The sequence below is a fragment of the Pseudophryne corroboree genome, chromosome 12 (assembly GCF_028390025.1).
Source record: "Pseudophryne corroboree isolate aPseCor3 chromosome 12, aPseCor3.hap2, whole genome shotgun sequence".
Classification (NCBI taxonomy): Eukaryota; Metazoa; Chordata; class Amphibia; order Anura; family Myobatrachidae; genus Pseudophryne; species Pseudophryne corroboree.
The window spans coordinates 11,234,777-11,249,718 of NC_086455.1; the positions used below are offsets into that span (position 1 = coordinate 11,234,777).

At 46.1% G+C, this 14,942-nt stretch overlaps 1 protein-coding gene across 1 annotated transcript; it reads right to left on the reverse strand.

Annotated features, from left to right (window-relative positions):
• Positions 1 to 6,483: 6,483 nt before the first annotated feature.
• Positions 6,484 to 13,924, reverse strand: PEX19 (peroxisomal biogenesis factor 19). The gene is made up of 8 exons (XM_063946982.1): positions 13,756 to 13,924; positions 12,683 to 12,783; positions 11,077 to 11,242; positions 9,840 to 9,925; positions 9,547 to 9,708; positions 8,486 to 8,650; positions 8,221 to 8,265; positions 6,484 to 8,063 (listed from the first exon to the last, which is right to left on the reverse strand). Exons 1-8 carry the CDS (start codon positions 13,907 to 13,909, stop codon positions 7,983 to 7,985), a joined length of 960 nt encoding a protein of 319 aa, XP_063803052.1. The 5' UTR covers positions 13,910 to 13,924; the 3' UTR covers positions 6,484 to 7,982.
• Between the last annotated feature and the right edge of the window lie 1,018 nt (positions 13,925 to 14,942).

A 14,942-nucleotide genomic window follows, 5' to 3' on the forward strand; every position in this document is an offset into this window, starting at 1 on the left:
ATGTCGGCACCAAAGAATCATCTGCTTTATTAGCAGAAGACTGAACTTATCTTTGTAGGTTGGCTGCTGCGGCCGCAGCGTGGCTGGTTTTGCCCATCAGGGTGCGTTGTCCAGTTGGAGGCTGTTGCTGAGGTTCAGACACCACCTGGCCAGGAAGGCAAGTGCCCTCTAACCACTGCCCTCAGCAGTAGTGCAGGCAACCACACAATTCTTGCCTTTAGCCCCACAGTGGGATGGAATGGGCGGAGTCAATGAATAGCGCAGATCCTGACTTAAATGTGAGTAATCCTCTTGGAGATCTGCCCTGCCATTATTAATATTATATAATCCGGAATATTTCACTTCAGACCAATCAACTTGATTTCTACATTCCAGATAATGGCATTCTTAAGGACGATGAGGTACTGTGTAATGTACAACATATAGTGTGCTGTAACTCATAGCAACCAGCCTAGTCCAACAAATACATTCTGACATCCGATTGGTTACTGTGGGCCTAGTTCATGTTTGTACGCACTTACCTATGGCCAAAGGCTGGTTTTAGGCTTTGTAATCATCGCAAGTGGAGGTTCCACCCAGGAAAGAACACAGGCGCCCACTGAATCCATCTCAAACTCATTTACAGCTGCATACACATACAGTATGCAGCTTATATGCAATAACGAGGAACGTCAACTGCTAAGGTGAGCCCTACGGCTACGCAGACTGTCCGGGCGTGCATTGCATTCACAGTCCATGCTCAGTCTACAGATAATTGCTCAGTTGCGTGAACATCGGCACTGCGTACAAATATGCATTGGGGGCTGTTCTATCAAAATGACTTATATGATAGACGCAGGGGGGAAAAAAAACAGAAGTAAAACATTGTTTGAGGTAAAAATAAGAATTTACTTACCGATAATTCTATTTCTCGTAGTCCGTAGTGGATGCTGGGGACTCCGTCAGGACCATGGGGATATAGCGGCTCCGCAGGAGACAGGGCACAATAATAAAAGCTTTAGGATCAGGTGGTGTGCACTGGCTCCTCCCCCTATGACCCTCCTCCAAGCCTCAGTTAGGATACTGTGCCCGGACGAGCGTGCATAATAAGGAAGGATATTGAATCCCGGGTAAGACTCATACCAGCCACACCAATCACACCGTACAACCTGTGATCTGAACCCAGTTAACAGTATGATAACAACGAAGGAGCCTCTGAAAAGATGGCTCACAACAAGAATAACCCGATTTTTGTAACAATAACTATGTACAAGTATTGCAGACAATCCGCACTTGGGATGGGCGCCCAGCATCCACTACGGACTACGAGAAATAGAATTATCGGTAAGTAAATTCTTATTTTTCAGGGCCCTGACAACGTCAAGTAACTTGGAGTCCTCCAAGTCCCTAGTAGCCGCAGGTACCACAATAGGTTTGTTCATGTGAAAAACAGAAAACACCTTAAGGAGAAATTGAGGACGAGTCCTCAATTCTGCCCTGTCAGAATGAAAAATTAAGTAAGGGCTTTTATATGATAAAGCCGCCCATTCTGACACACGTCTGGCTGAAGCCAGGGCTAATAAAATATTTCACATGGAAGGTGAAGATTCTAAGTCCACAGTGGTGAGTGGATCAAACCAATGTGACTTTAGGAAACTCAAAACAACATTGAGATCCCAAGGTGCCACAGGGGGCACAAAAGGAGGCTGTATATGCAGTACCCCTTTTACAAACGTCTGAACTTCAGGCACTGAAGCCAGTTCTTTCTGGAAGAAATTCGACAGGGTCGAAATTTGAACCTTAATGGACCCTAATTTTAGGCCCATAGACAGTCCTGTTTTCAGGAAATGTAGGAAACGACCCAGTTGGAATTCCTCTGTAGGGACCTTCTTGGCCTCACACCACGCAACATACTTTCGCCAAATGCGGTGAAAATGTTTTGCGGTTACATCCTTCCTGGCTTCGACCAGGGCAGGGATGACTTCATCTGGAATGCCCTTTCAGGATCCGGCGTTCAACTGCCATGCCGTCAAACGCAGCCGCGGTAAGTCTTGGAACAGACAAGGCCCCTGCTGGAGCAGGTCCTTTCTTAAAGGTAGAGGCCACGGTTCTTCCGTGAGCATCTCTTGAAGTTCCGGGTACCAAGTCCTTCTTGACCCATCCGGAACCACGAGTATCGTTCTTACTCATCTCCTTCTTATGATTCTCAGTACTTTTGGTATGAGATGCATAGGAGGGAACACATACCCTGACTGGTACACCCACAGTGTTACCAGAGCGTCCACCGCTATTGCCTGAGGGTCCCTTGACCTGGCGCAATATTTGTCTAGTTTTTTGTTCAGGCGGGACGCCATCATGTCCACTTTTGGTTTTTCCCAACGGTTTACAATCATGTGGAAGACTTCCCGCTGAAGTCCCCACTCTCCCGGGTGGAGGTTATGCCTGCTGAGGAAGTCTGCTTCCCAGTTTTCCACTCCCGGAATTAACACTGTTGAGAGTGTTATCACATGATTTTTCGCCCAGCGAAGAATCCTTGCAGTTTCTGCCATTTCCCTCCTGCTTCTTGTGCCGCCCTGTCTGTTTACGTGGGCGACTGCCGTGATGTTGTCCCACTGGATCAATACCGGCTGACCTTGAAGCAGAGGTCTTGCTAAGCTTAGAGCCTTGTAAATTGCCCTTAGCTCCAGTATATTTATGTGGAGAGAAGTCTCCAGACTTGATCACACTCCCTGGAAATTTTTTCCTTGTGTGACTGCTCCCCAGCCACTCAGGCTGGCATCCGTGGTCACCAGGACCCAGTCCTGAATGCCGAATCTGTGGCCCTTTCATAGATGAGCACTCTGCAGCCACCGCAGAAGAAACACCCTTGTCCTTGGAGACAGGGTTATCCGCTGATGCATCTGAAGATGCGATCCGGACCATTTTCCCAGCAGATTCCACTGAAAGGTTCTTGCGTGAAATCTACCGAATGGGATCGCTTTGTAAGAAACCACCATTTTTCACAGGACCCTTGTGCAATGATGCACTGATACTTTTCCTGGTTTTAGGAGGTTCCTGACTAGCTCGGATAACTCCCTGGCTTTCTTCTCCGGGAGAAAACATCCTTTTCTGGACTGTGTCCAGAATCATTCCTAGAAACATTAGACGTGTCGTCGGAAAAAGCTGCGATTTTGGAATATTTAGAATCCACTCGTGCTGTCGTAGAACTACTTAAGATAGTGCTACTCCGACCGCCAACTGTTCTCTGGACCTTGCCCTTATCAGGAAAGCGTCCATATTTCTTTTAGGAAGAATCATCATTTCGGCCATTACCATGGTAAAGACCCGGGGTGCCGTGGACAATCCAAACGGCAGCGTTTGAACTGATAGTGACAGTTCTGTACCACGAACCTGAGATACCCTTGGTGAGAAGGGCAAAATTTGGACATGTAGGTAAGCGTCCCTGATATCCAGTGACACCATATCGTCCTGGTTCGCTATCACTGCTCTGAGTGACTCCATCTTGATTTGAACCCTTGTATGTAATTGTTCAAATCTTTTAGATCTCACCGAGCCGTTTGGCTTCAGTACCACAATATAGTGTGGAATAATACCCCTTCCCTTGTTGTAGGAGGGGTACTTTGATTATCACCTGCTGGGAATACAGCCTGTGAATTTTTTCCCAATACTGCCTCCCTGTCGGAGGGAGACGTTGGTAAAGCAGACTTCAGGAACTTGTGAGGGGAAGACGTCTCGAATTTCCAATGTACACCTGGGATACTACGTGTAGGATCCAGGAGTCCACTTGCGAGTGAGCCCACTGCGTGCTGAAACTCTTGAGATGACCCCCCACCGCACCTGAGTCCGCTTGTATGGCCCCAGCGTCATGCTGCGGACTTGGCAGAAGCTGTGGAGGACTTCTGTTCCTGGGAATGGGCTGCCTGCTGCAGTCTTCTTCCCTTTCCTCTAACCCTGGGCAGATATGACTGGACTTTTGCCCGCCTGCCTTTATGGGTACGAAAGGACTGAGACTGAAAAGACTGTGTCCTTTTCTGCTGAGATGTGACTTGGGGTAACAAAAGTGGATTTTCCAGCTGTTGCCATGGCCACCAGGTCCGATGGACCGCCCCTTTATACGGCAATACTTCCATGTGCCGTCTGGAATCTGCATCACCTGACCACTGTCGTGTCTATAAACATCGTCTGGCAGATATGGACATCACATCTACTCTTGATGCCAGAATGCAAATATCCCTCTGCGCATCTCGCATATATAGAAATGCATCCTTAAAATGCTCTATAGTCAATAAAATATTGTTCCTGTCAAGGGTATCAATATTTTCAGTCAGGAAATCCGACCAAGCCCCCCCAGCGCTGCACATCCAGGCTGAGGCGATTGCTGGTCGTAGTATAACACCAGTATGTGTGTATATACTTTTTAGGATATTTTTCAGCTTCCTATCAGCTGGCTCCTTGAGGGCGGCCGTATCTGGAGACGGTAACGCCACTTGTTTTTATAAGCGTGTGAGCGCCTTATCCACCCTAAGGTGTGTTTCCCAACTCGCCCTCACTTCTGGCGGGAAAAGGTATACCTCCAATAATTTTCTATCGGAGGAAACCCACGTATCATCACACACTTTAATTTATCTGATTCAGGAAAAACTACAAGTAGATTATTCCCACCCTACATAATACCCTTATTTGTGGTACTTGTAGTATCAGAAATATGTAACACCTCCTTCATTGCCCTTAACATGTAACGTGTGGCCCTAAAGGAAAATACGTTTGTTTCTTCACCGTCGACACTGAAGTCAGTGTCCGTGTCTGTGTCGACCAACTGAGGTAAATGGGCGTTTTTACAAGCCCCTGACGGTGTCTGAGACGCCTGGACAGGTACTAATTTGTTTGCCGGCCGTCTCATGTCGTCAACCGACCTTGCATCGTGTTGACATTATCACGTAATTCCTAAATAAGCCATCCATTCCGGTGTCGACTCCCTAGAGAGTGACATCACCAATACAGGCAATTTGCTCCGCCTCCTCACCAACATCGTCCTTCTACATGTCGACACACACGTACCGACACACAGCACACACACAGGGAATGCTCTGATAGAGGACAGGACCCCACTAGCCCTTTGGGGAGACAGAGGGAGAGGGAGAGTTTGCCAGCACACACCAAAAACGCTATAATTATACAGGGACAACCCCTTATACAAGTGTTTTCCCTTATAGCATTTTCACATATGTAATCATATCGCCAAATAAGTGCCCCCCCTCTCTGTTTTAACCCTGTTTCTGTAGTGCAGTGCAGGGGAGAGCCTGGGAGCCTTCCTCACAGCAGAGCTGAGCAGGAAAATGGCGCCGTGTGCTGAGGAGAATAGGCCCCGCCCCCTAAAACGGCGGGCTCTTCTCCCGGAGTTTGTGAGATCTGGCAGGGGTTAAATACATCCATATAGCCTCAAGGGCTATATGTGATGTATTTTAGCCATAAAAAAGGTATAATACATTGCTGCCCAGGGCGCCCCCCCAGCGCCCTGCACCCTCAGTGACCGCTGGTATGAAGTGTGCTGACAACAATGGCGCACAGCTGCAGTGCTGTGCGCTACCTTATGAAGACTGAAAGTCTTCTGCCGCCTGTTTCTGGACCTCTTCAACTTCGGCATCTGCAAGGGGGGTCGGCGGCACGGCTCCGGGACGAACCCCAGGGTGAGACCTGTGTTCCGACTCCCTCTGGAGCTAATGGTGTCTAGTAGCCTAAGAAGCAAATCCATCCTGCACGCAGGTGAGTTTACTTCTCTCCCCTAAGTCCCTCGTAGCAGTGAGCCTGTTGCCAGCAGGACTCACTGAAAATAAAAAACCTAACTTAAACTTTTATTCTAAGCAGCTCAGGAGAGCCACCTAGATTGCACCCTTCTCGGCCGGGCACAAAAATCTAACTGAGGCTTGGAGGAGGGTCATAGGGGGAGGAGCCAGTGCACACCACCTGATCCTAAAGCTTTTATTATTGTGCCCTGTCTCCTGCGGAGCCGCTATATCCCCATGGTCCTGACGGAGTCCCCAGCATCCACTTAGGACGTTAGAGAAAAGTAGATAGCCGAAACATGTACAGTACACATCACTCTCCATTGTTCTGACAATTTCCACTGCGAGAACAATGGATTTTTAAACACTTTAAATGCCATTTTCATATGATGTATTTATTTTCTTAGCACGTCTTTTGTTCTGCCCTGTATGCCGGTTTCTATACCAGACCAAAAAAAAAGGCATATTTAGTGTTGATGCAAGTCGTGCCCACTTCCCCTCATTCGCACACGCTTTATCTCACACAGCCTTTACACTGCTGCATGGATCCGCAGATAAAGTGCCAGCGTACATAGCTCTGGTCTTATCTGAGTAGAATAGCCCCCAATGTATTAATTAATATTTGAAGTAAAAAGAAGGAAAAAAACACCAATATTCATTAAAGAAAAAAGGAAGAGGGCAATGTATACAGGGGAGAGCATTGGTAATGACAGGCTTTAGAGCGTTTCTCCACAAACTTTATCTATACAACAATGTTGTTACAGTAAACTCTGGTCAGTACATAAATTCACAAAGAGAAATCCGGACTTATTTTTAGTGTGGACATTATTATTATTATGTACTAAGTGAATGGCCGTCAGGGCATGCATCCGTTTCCCTCTCAGGTACTGTCCTTTTGTTGTTACAACACAGCATGTCTGTGCAGAAGGTGTTTCAGCATTTCCATCATTACACTTAAGCTCACCCCTCCTTCCACATGCACACGGCCCTACGTCAGTCCTTTATCCCATAGTTTCCCCATACGCCACATAATGGTCCTTACCCGCTTCAGTCCTCCCACTTACCCCAAAATGATCAGATCTCACATGTACTCCAAAACTCCTTTCAGATTACCCCAGAAGCCTCCAATTTAACTATATAAGCCCCTACGAACCCCTCACATGGCACTACTCAGTCCTCACTGGGAGTATAATTCAGTAATTCATAGTCTGTGACTAATTAGTGGATATCAGGTTAGCAGTGGGTGGGTACCAATAAAACCATCCTAAAAATTACCTTGTCAATGAAGAGCACTCAATCCGGAATCACGTCTGCAGCCCTTTCCAACAGCAGATGGAGGGAGATCACTTGATGCAGAGCTCTGGTCTCGGGCAGTCTCATTCTCTGCTTTAGTGACCCGATGTTCTTCACCCTCAGTCCCACGCTCTTAAAGTCACCATAAGATCTGAGGCTGCAGGTGAGGAACAGTGGGCCATAAGGCCAGAATAAGTCATGCTGGAGGCACAGAACCTGGATCAGGAACAGACATCTCACCAGAGTAAACGTTACCTGTCACTGATCTACTCAGAATGCATGCAGACGTATATTTGGGCTTAACCAATTTAAGGCTATGAATTCGTGGGTGACATCACTGAGGCACGAGGCACTCCATAGCTCAGTGTTATCACTAGTTTCCTAGGGAATTGGTAGTTTGCCATCTCATGATTATGGCATCAGCTCATAAAGTATCAGCCAACAATACACAGCAGGAGACAAGTATGCTCCAAACCACATGACAAAGGATTAAGCAGTCCCACTTCTAGCACCATTTATCTTGTGGTGTACAAAGGAATTTTGCAATCCCTACGGTTGGACAGGAACAGGAAGAAGAAAGGAAAGATGAACAGTCAAAGGAATAAAAACTAAATTTAAACTCCTTTGTTACATGCAACTCAGATGTTAAACAGACGCTGGGCTGTGTGTCCATGAAGTTTCGCCAAGCTCTGGCACAGGAGAGCCGCTTACATTATATGTCCTCAGGAGAAATAAGGCAGGCTCGGATCGTGGCAGGCGATACACAGGCTGAGCCATCCACTACAGGCAAACTTGCTGGTGTTTTTTCGTATGTTAAACATCAACCACGTCCCATACACGGAAATCTGCTCTCTAGACTAAGCAGCCACGCTAAAACAGAACAGATGCCGGGCTGGGCTGCCACCTGATTGTCCAAGACGGCCACGGTCACATGATCAGGCACTGCTCCCCGCTGGCACTTCCCGAATTCAGGTTCAAACCGTCAAGCTCCAAATTCAGACCTGGAGGCTAAACAAACATATAAAAGAAAGAAAGATGAAAACGCTATGCTTCATCTAATATTACACAATTGGTTAAACATTTCTAAATGCGGTTACCGATTATCATCACCACCGCAGTACACCTCGGATCAATATACTGCACTATTCAGTGCAAGCAAACTTACAGAATCTCCCGCCAGTTCTTTGGGTGGGTGTCCCAGTTCTTGAAGCTGTAGAGAAAACCATTAAACCGATCATAAAAAACATACATTGCATATACAACAAATAAACGTGGTAGGATTATTTTACAGCATCCTGCACCAAACAGAACATCATATTCTACGGATATAGGTTTCTGAACACAGCGCATCACACCACAGTGTCAATTCGTTAACATTTTGCACACTCTGCTGGCGAAGACTGGAAGGATCACTGGGATCTGTTAAGTACCTGCTGCATGAGATCCATCACAGCCTCAAATCTGGCAGCCTCCTCCCCCGGCTGTTCCGACTCAAATTGCTGGCAGATCCTCCCCATCAGGTTATGCTGCTCCTCATATTTGCGGTACTCTTCAGCCGGCAGGGAATCCCGATGCGTGTTCAGCCACTCTGGGTACTGCGTAAGAGGAGGCCATGGAGAGAATTTCCGTAAGGGGGGGGGATAACAATCAAAACAAGGACATTAAACACTAAACTTTCTCCTTCGTCCACTAGGGGCCACTGGAGCGCAGTTACAATGGGTAAATAGTAGGCAGTAACTGGGTGCTGGCACTTTAAAACTCAAACACTGTGGCTAGCTCCTCCCCTACTATGTCCCCCCCTCCAAGCCAGTCTTTGTTTTGTGCCCAAGGTAACTGGTCACTCTTGAGTTTTCTCTTGAAAAATTTTTTTTTTTCTTTCTTCACAGACTGGCAGCTCTGCCAGTGCCATTCTGCACCGTGGGAGGCTGCCGTCGGGGTCCCATCGCAGCTGCGTGCGGCTCAGGATGGGCCCCGGCTGAAGAAGACACTGAGCTCTCCAGAGCTGGCCGGACACCGCTGCATGTGGCGCAAGTCGGGCCGCTCCGTCGGCAGAAGTTTCCGGCAGCGGTAAGTGTATTGCTTACTATAAAACTATTTAATAAAATGTACACATTCTATAGTGCTTTAGCGGATGTACTTTCAGCTCCCACAGATGCTGAGCACGGTCCCTTTCTACAAAGGACAGGAATTCAAAGTGCAAAATTTATACTATCTAAAGTGCTGGAAGAATTATCTGTGATCAGGTCGCCACTGTGTGTGGAATGTAAGGTCTTTATTTCCACCACAAGGCATCAGAAAAAAACTATATACCTATATTCTGAGTCTAAAAATAAACATTCGGGAATTCTCCTTGACATTTAAAACATAAATAATTTTAGTTATATTAATAAATTCAGTATTAAATGGCCTTTGAGAGATTATATTAAATAATAATGATTGCCCTATAAAAGACGTAAAGTCGCGTCGCTGTAAGTACAATTGTAGGCGTCACCTTGTCTGTGATCTCTTTAAGGGAGGGGTACAAGACTTCTTTGGAGAGGAGATTCTGCATGATATTTTGCATGAAAGGCAAGATACTTCCTTCTTTGTCATCACAGTCTATCCCCAAACCATCCATCGCCCGCGACAACTCTTCTTCCGGTAAGCTATTGTTCTGCGGACAGAAATGATACTTTTAGATGTGTTTTGATACCCTATTCCACTTGCCGTGTAAGTCTGTCTGGTGATGTGCTCCCAGTAGATTCCCAACCAGTGTGATAAGTCATTATGAAATGTACCCCTTACCTGCAGGTCATTGGCATTTTTGGCCAATCCTGTAAGGGTCTCCTTCAGACAGGATGTAAACTCTTGCTGGGAGGTCTCATCACTTCCTGTCAGGAAGAGGAAGCAGCCATTTTGAATCAAAGCAATTGTTTGGAAATTATTGGTATTGACATTTCTAATTAAAATTATTTTACTATCAAAATGATCTTCTACTTAATCTTACCCAGCAAAGGGGTGGGGTGGGGGGGGGGGGGTATATATGCTGGACACATTTTAAGGTTCTCTCTCTTTAAAGGCAATGATGCATGTCGCCCATTGACCCAATATCAAACCCACTGACATCACATACCAATTGCCACTGGGAAATATTTCCAGGTTGTTGCAGTATGTATTATCACACCAGCATGAGATTTAGGGGACAGCACTGGATGAAGACATAAGAACTACGGTGAAGGGAACACAAACAATGGCCACTCTACTCTGCCAAGTACTATGCAAGCAAGCTTATTAACACTAATAGAGTGCTCATATATATTTAACAGGAATGTTAACCCTGGGTGGTGTACTGCTCACCCATTGCTGTAACATCCAGGATGCTGACTGTTCCTCCTCTGACATCACCAGGGACCAATATGCAATATTGATTTAGTTTATGGAAAGAACTAAACAGAATTAAGCTACCACATATATTGGTGCTGACGTAGTAAGTTATATACCGGGATGGGCTGACCCTGCAAGCTCAGCAACTCATAAGTGGTTCTCTCAGGAAATGTAAATATTTGGGACCCTTGTGAATTTGGTGATGTACTGCCTCGCCATGCGTCATGTGACAATTTGTAGTCAACCCTACTACGGAGCAGGTAGTTGAAAGTGACCAAATGGTCCCAGATATTGTACTGAATGTAGCCGGTCCAATAAACTGATCCATCCAGTGTGGAACATAACTTATGGTGAATAGGCCTGGAGACCCAATTGCTTGGACTGCCCTAGTAACGACTGATATGTACGAGGCCAAATCAGTCACAGATCCAGATGACGATAGACCTATTCCTGGCAAGCTAAACAGTATGGAGCTCCAAAACTTCCTGTCTGCCTTCTAAACGCAACATCCAACCTCATAGACACACTGCGCTCTTTGCCTTACAGTGGGACGTCCGACTATGCTAGGGGTAGTCAACATGCAGTCCGCCAGCCACAGGTTGCCTACCCCTGATCTGTATTTTACCCCCACATCTTTCCATGGGCTGTTATTACTCACCAACTTTGCCGGCTGCTTCAGACAGCTTTTGGAACTGCTCCACCAGATGTGGTTCCTCCTCTGCCAGCTCCTTCATGGCCTTCTCAAACTCCTCTGTGGCCTGGGCCGCCAGCTCACTGCTGAACAGCTCCTGGAAGAACTTCTCCTGGGATGTAAAGAGCGTATCCTGTTGGGAAGGAGATCGATGGAGGTTAGGACAGGGAATGGGGCCCAGCCAGTGGGATTCACAGACCCTTTCTAAACATGGGGCCTGATTTATGTGTGTAAGTACAGCAAAAAAGCAAGCAACTTGGTAACTTTTTGGGTGTGGATCATTAGATCGGCAGTGTCTACGTCGACAGTCACTAGGTCGACAGGGTTTGAAGGTCAACAGGGTTTCTAGATCAACATGTCCTAGGTAGACATGTCAGACGGTCAACATGAGTTTTTCATGGTTTTTTTTTAATGTAATTTTCTCCGTACAGTGACCGGGAACCCCAATTAGTGCACCGTGTCCCCTTGAATGGGTCGCTTCGCTCGCCATGCTTCGGGCAAGGTGCCTCGCTCTGCTACCGCTGCGCTCGGCACAGGTTACTATTCCCAATCATAGTCCACGTGGATCGTTAAGTATGAAAAAGGGAAAAAAAGGGGGGGGAAATTTGAAAAAAACTCATGTCGACCTTTTTACCTGTCGACCTAGAACATGTCGAGCTTGAAAACATGTCAACCTAGTGACTGTCAACCTATAGTGGTCGACATAAACATTGTCGAACTAGGCACTCTCGATCTTCAGACCGGATCCCAACTTTTTTGGGCTATACTTCCAAATCAGAATCTGACCCATAGACCGATGGCTCTAGGTTGTACAACAACTACGTCTGTCATGGCTGACCTACGGTCACTATTGCAGGGGCAACAAAAAAAAAAAAAAAAAAACAAGTCATCCCTCCACATTCTATATTAGTGAAAGTGCATGCTGGTCCTTGTAGTGCCACAAGCATGCATTGTAAATGGTGCCCACACCATTTAACAATAAACATATCAAACATAAGAAAAATAATAATATTAATGCCCATGTTAGCAATCAGATTTTATTGGTGCTAAAATATAGGGGGTAATTCCAAGTTGATCGCAGCAGGAATTTTGTTAGCAATTGGGCAAAACCATGTGCACTGCAGGGGGGGGGGGAGGGGGCAGATATAACATGTGCAGAGAGAGTTAGATTTGGGTGTGGTGTGTTCAATCTGCAATCTAATTTGCAGTGTAAAAATAAAGCAGCCAGTATTTATTTACCCTGCACAGAAATAAAATAACCCACCCAAATCTATCTCTTTCTGCACATGTTATATCTGCCTCCCCTGCAGTGCACATGGTTTTACCCAATTGCTATCAAAAATCCTGCTGCGATCAACTTGAAATTACCCCCATAATTAGAAACTATTTCCCTTTAATGCAATACAGGTATTTTTGGACCCTCCACCCCCCAATATATTAATAAAATAATTTTTGCACATATAAGATAATTATTAATTATTTTGCCCCCATTCCGGCGATATTGCGGTTTGGGCACATGACTGGGCAGTTTGAGTATTCACCCCGTAGAGAGCAGAGGATTGCGGCCACTCACGTTTGCAGCATCTACAGGCGTCTGCTCCGGCACAGCGGGTTTTGCAGCTTTGTCCACGGCTGGGGGGGGCCGTCCGGTCTTCTCAAAATCATCCAGTGCGCCTGTTGTAGGTATTCAGTATATTTATAAGAAATCACATTCAGTCACAGAAGACACTGCGAGGCACACTGGTACACATATTCCACGAGGAGATACATACCAAGGGAATTATGGAGAATGACCAGGATAACTCACATTGTATTGATTATATATTGGTTATGGAAAGTCAGGTTATGGAAAAATATGCTTCGGAAATATTGGGGTTATTACACAAAATAATAAAGCATACAGGGAGATGTGACGAGAACTACATCAGGTGACAGCTCTGGTATATGGCAGAGAAGCACAGTTTATATCCTGGTGCACAGGAACAGGGGGTGATCAGGTGACAGTACTGTTCTGTCCGGTATATGGCAGCACATTCTAGTTTATATTCTGGTGTGTTGCTAGACTCAGGTAAATCAGGTGACAGCTCTGTTCTGTCTGGTATATGGTAGAGCAGGGCAGTATATACTCTGGTGCTTAGGGGCAAATCAGGTGACGGCTCTATTCTGTCAGGTATATGGTAGAGCAGTGCAGTATATATTCTGGTGCTTAGGGGTAGATTAGGTGACAGCTCTGTTCTGTCTGGTATATGGTAGAGCAGGGCAGTAAATAATCTGGTGTGTTGGTGCTTAGGGGTAAATCAGGTGACAGCTCTGTTCTGTCTGGTATATGGTAGAGCAGGGCAATATATACACTGGTGTGTTGGTGCTCAGGGGTAAATCAGGTGACAACTGTGTACTGCCTGGACTAGGGCACCATGTGGGGGCATATAACGGCTCGGGGCATGGACTATGACATTAGTACAGGGCACAGGAGCAAAGGTCACTAGTACTACACACATTACGGTGCAACACCTGACTTATATGGTCACCCCAAATGTGCATCACTGGCACCCCGGAGCCCAGCAGCTAGGCAGGCCCCTCCATGCACCGTACCTGCTGGGGCCAGACTCCCCCCTTCCCCTGCATGACCCCAGCCTGGGCTCTTACTGTCCAGCAGCTCATCCAGCTCCTTGTCTTCCCCGGCTCCGGCCATCTTTCCTCCTTCCTGCTCAGGGGGCGTGTCCGAGTGACGTTCCCAGACCCCTACCAATAGCACGCGCCTCACGAGTATGGGCAGCGAGGCCGCTGAGGCCGGCGCCATTTTTAAAAGGCAAGAGAAGGTGAGAGGGAGGAGCCGCTCTGTGTCACATGTGCTGCTAACTGACAGCTCTTTTCCAAATGTCAGCCAGACTCAGAGACTTCATAGTAATAAAGGCTGAGGTCAGTCACTCACACCTGAGTAACTATGACTCCTGAATATCACAGCTGTGTCTGAAATGTGAGTATCGAACCTGCTTATTACACTAGAGTATCTTACCTGAGCATTACGTCTGAGTATCACACTTCTGTATTACACCTGAGTTCTATGACACCTGGGTATTACACCAGAGGTGTATCGGGATATTTCATAAGATTTCATAGTACATACAGACATAGGGGGTGACATGCAAATATACAACATCAGGGCTGACTGATAACCCTTTCAACCTGGAAACATGTATTACACAGACTATTAGTTATTCTGCATAAAAAAGACTGCAGACATGTACTTTACCTATGCAATGCATATGTTTCTGAATTTACATGGATGGTCACGATGTATACACACTATTGTTTGTAAGTTGTAAGTGTTTCATATACAGTATATACCTGCATGCCAGTATGAGCACTAGAACTGGTATTACTGTACTTGGTGCTGCTGGTGACCGTGCAATCGCAATTGTGATTTAAGCCCTCCGAGTCCTCCTGAAATAGCCCTTACCACTGTTGTCAGCATTACTTCATATGTTTTCAGTTTGCATTTAGGTGACCTCTACCCCAACCACAGCACAATGAGCTGATAGCAATGTGTACAAATATAGATATACACAATTTTAAGAATGTGTTGCTGGAACTTCATGTCTCTGCTACAGTAAATGGGCAGTTTCACCATGAAACACAATTTGTACAAAATAATGTATATAGGTTTATTAACGGATAAGGTGTTTTACCGGATAAATGTGACAATGGCTATCTATTTATCTATCATCTTATTACCATAACCCCAAAAAGCACCATGGGTGTAAGTGATGATGTAAATACAGAGAGCAGCTGCAGAGGAACCATTAATTCCCTTACTAGGGCCACAACTAGGG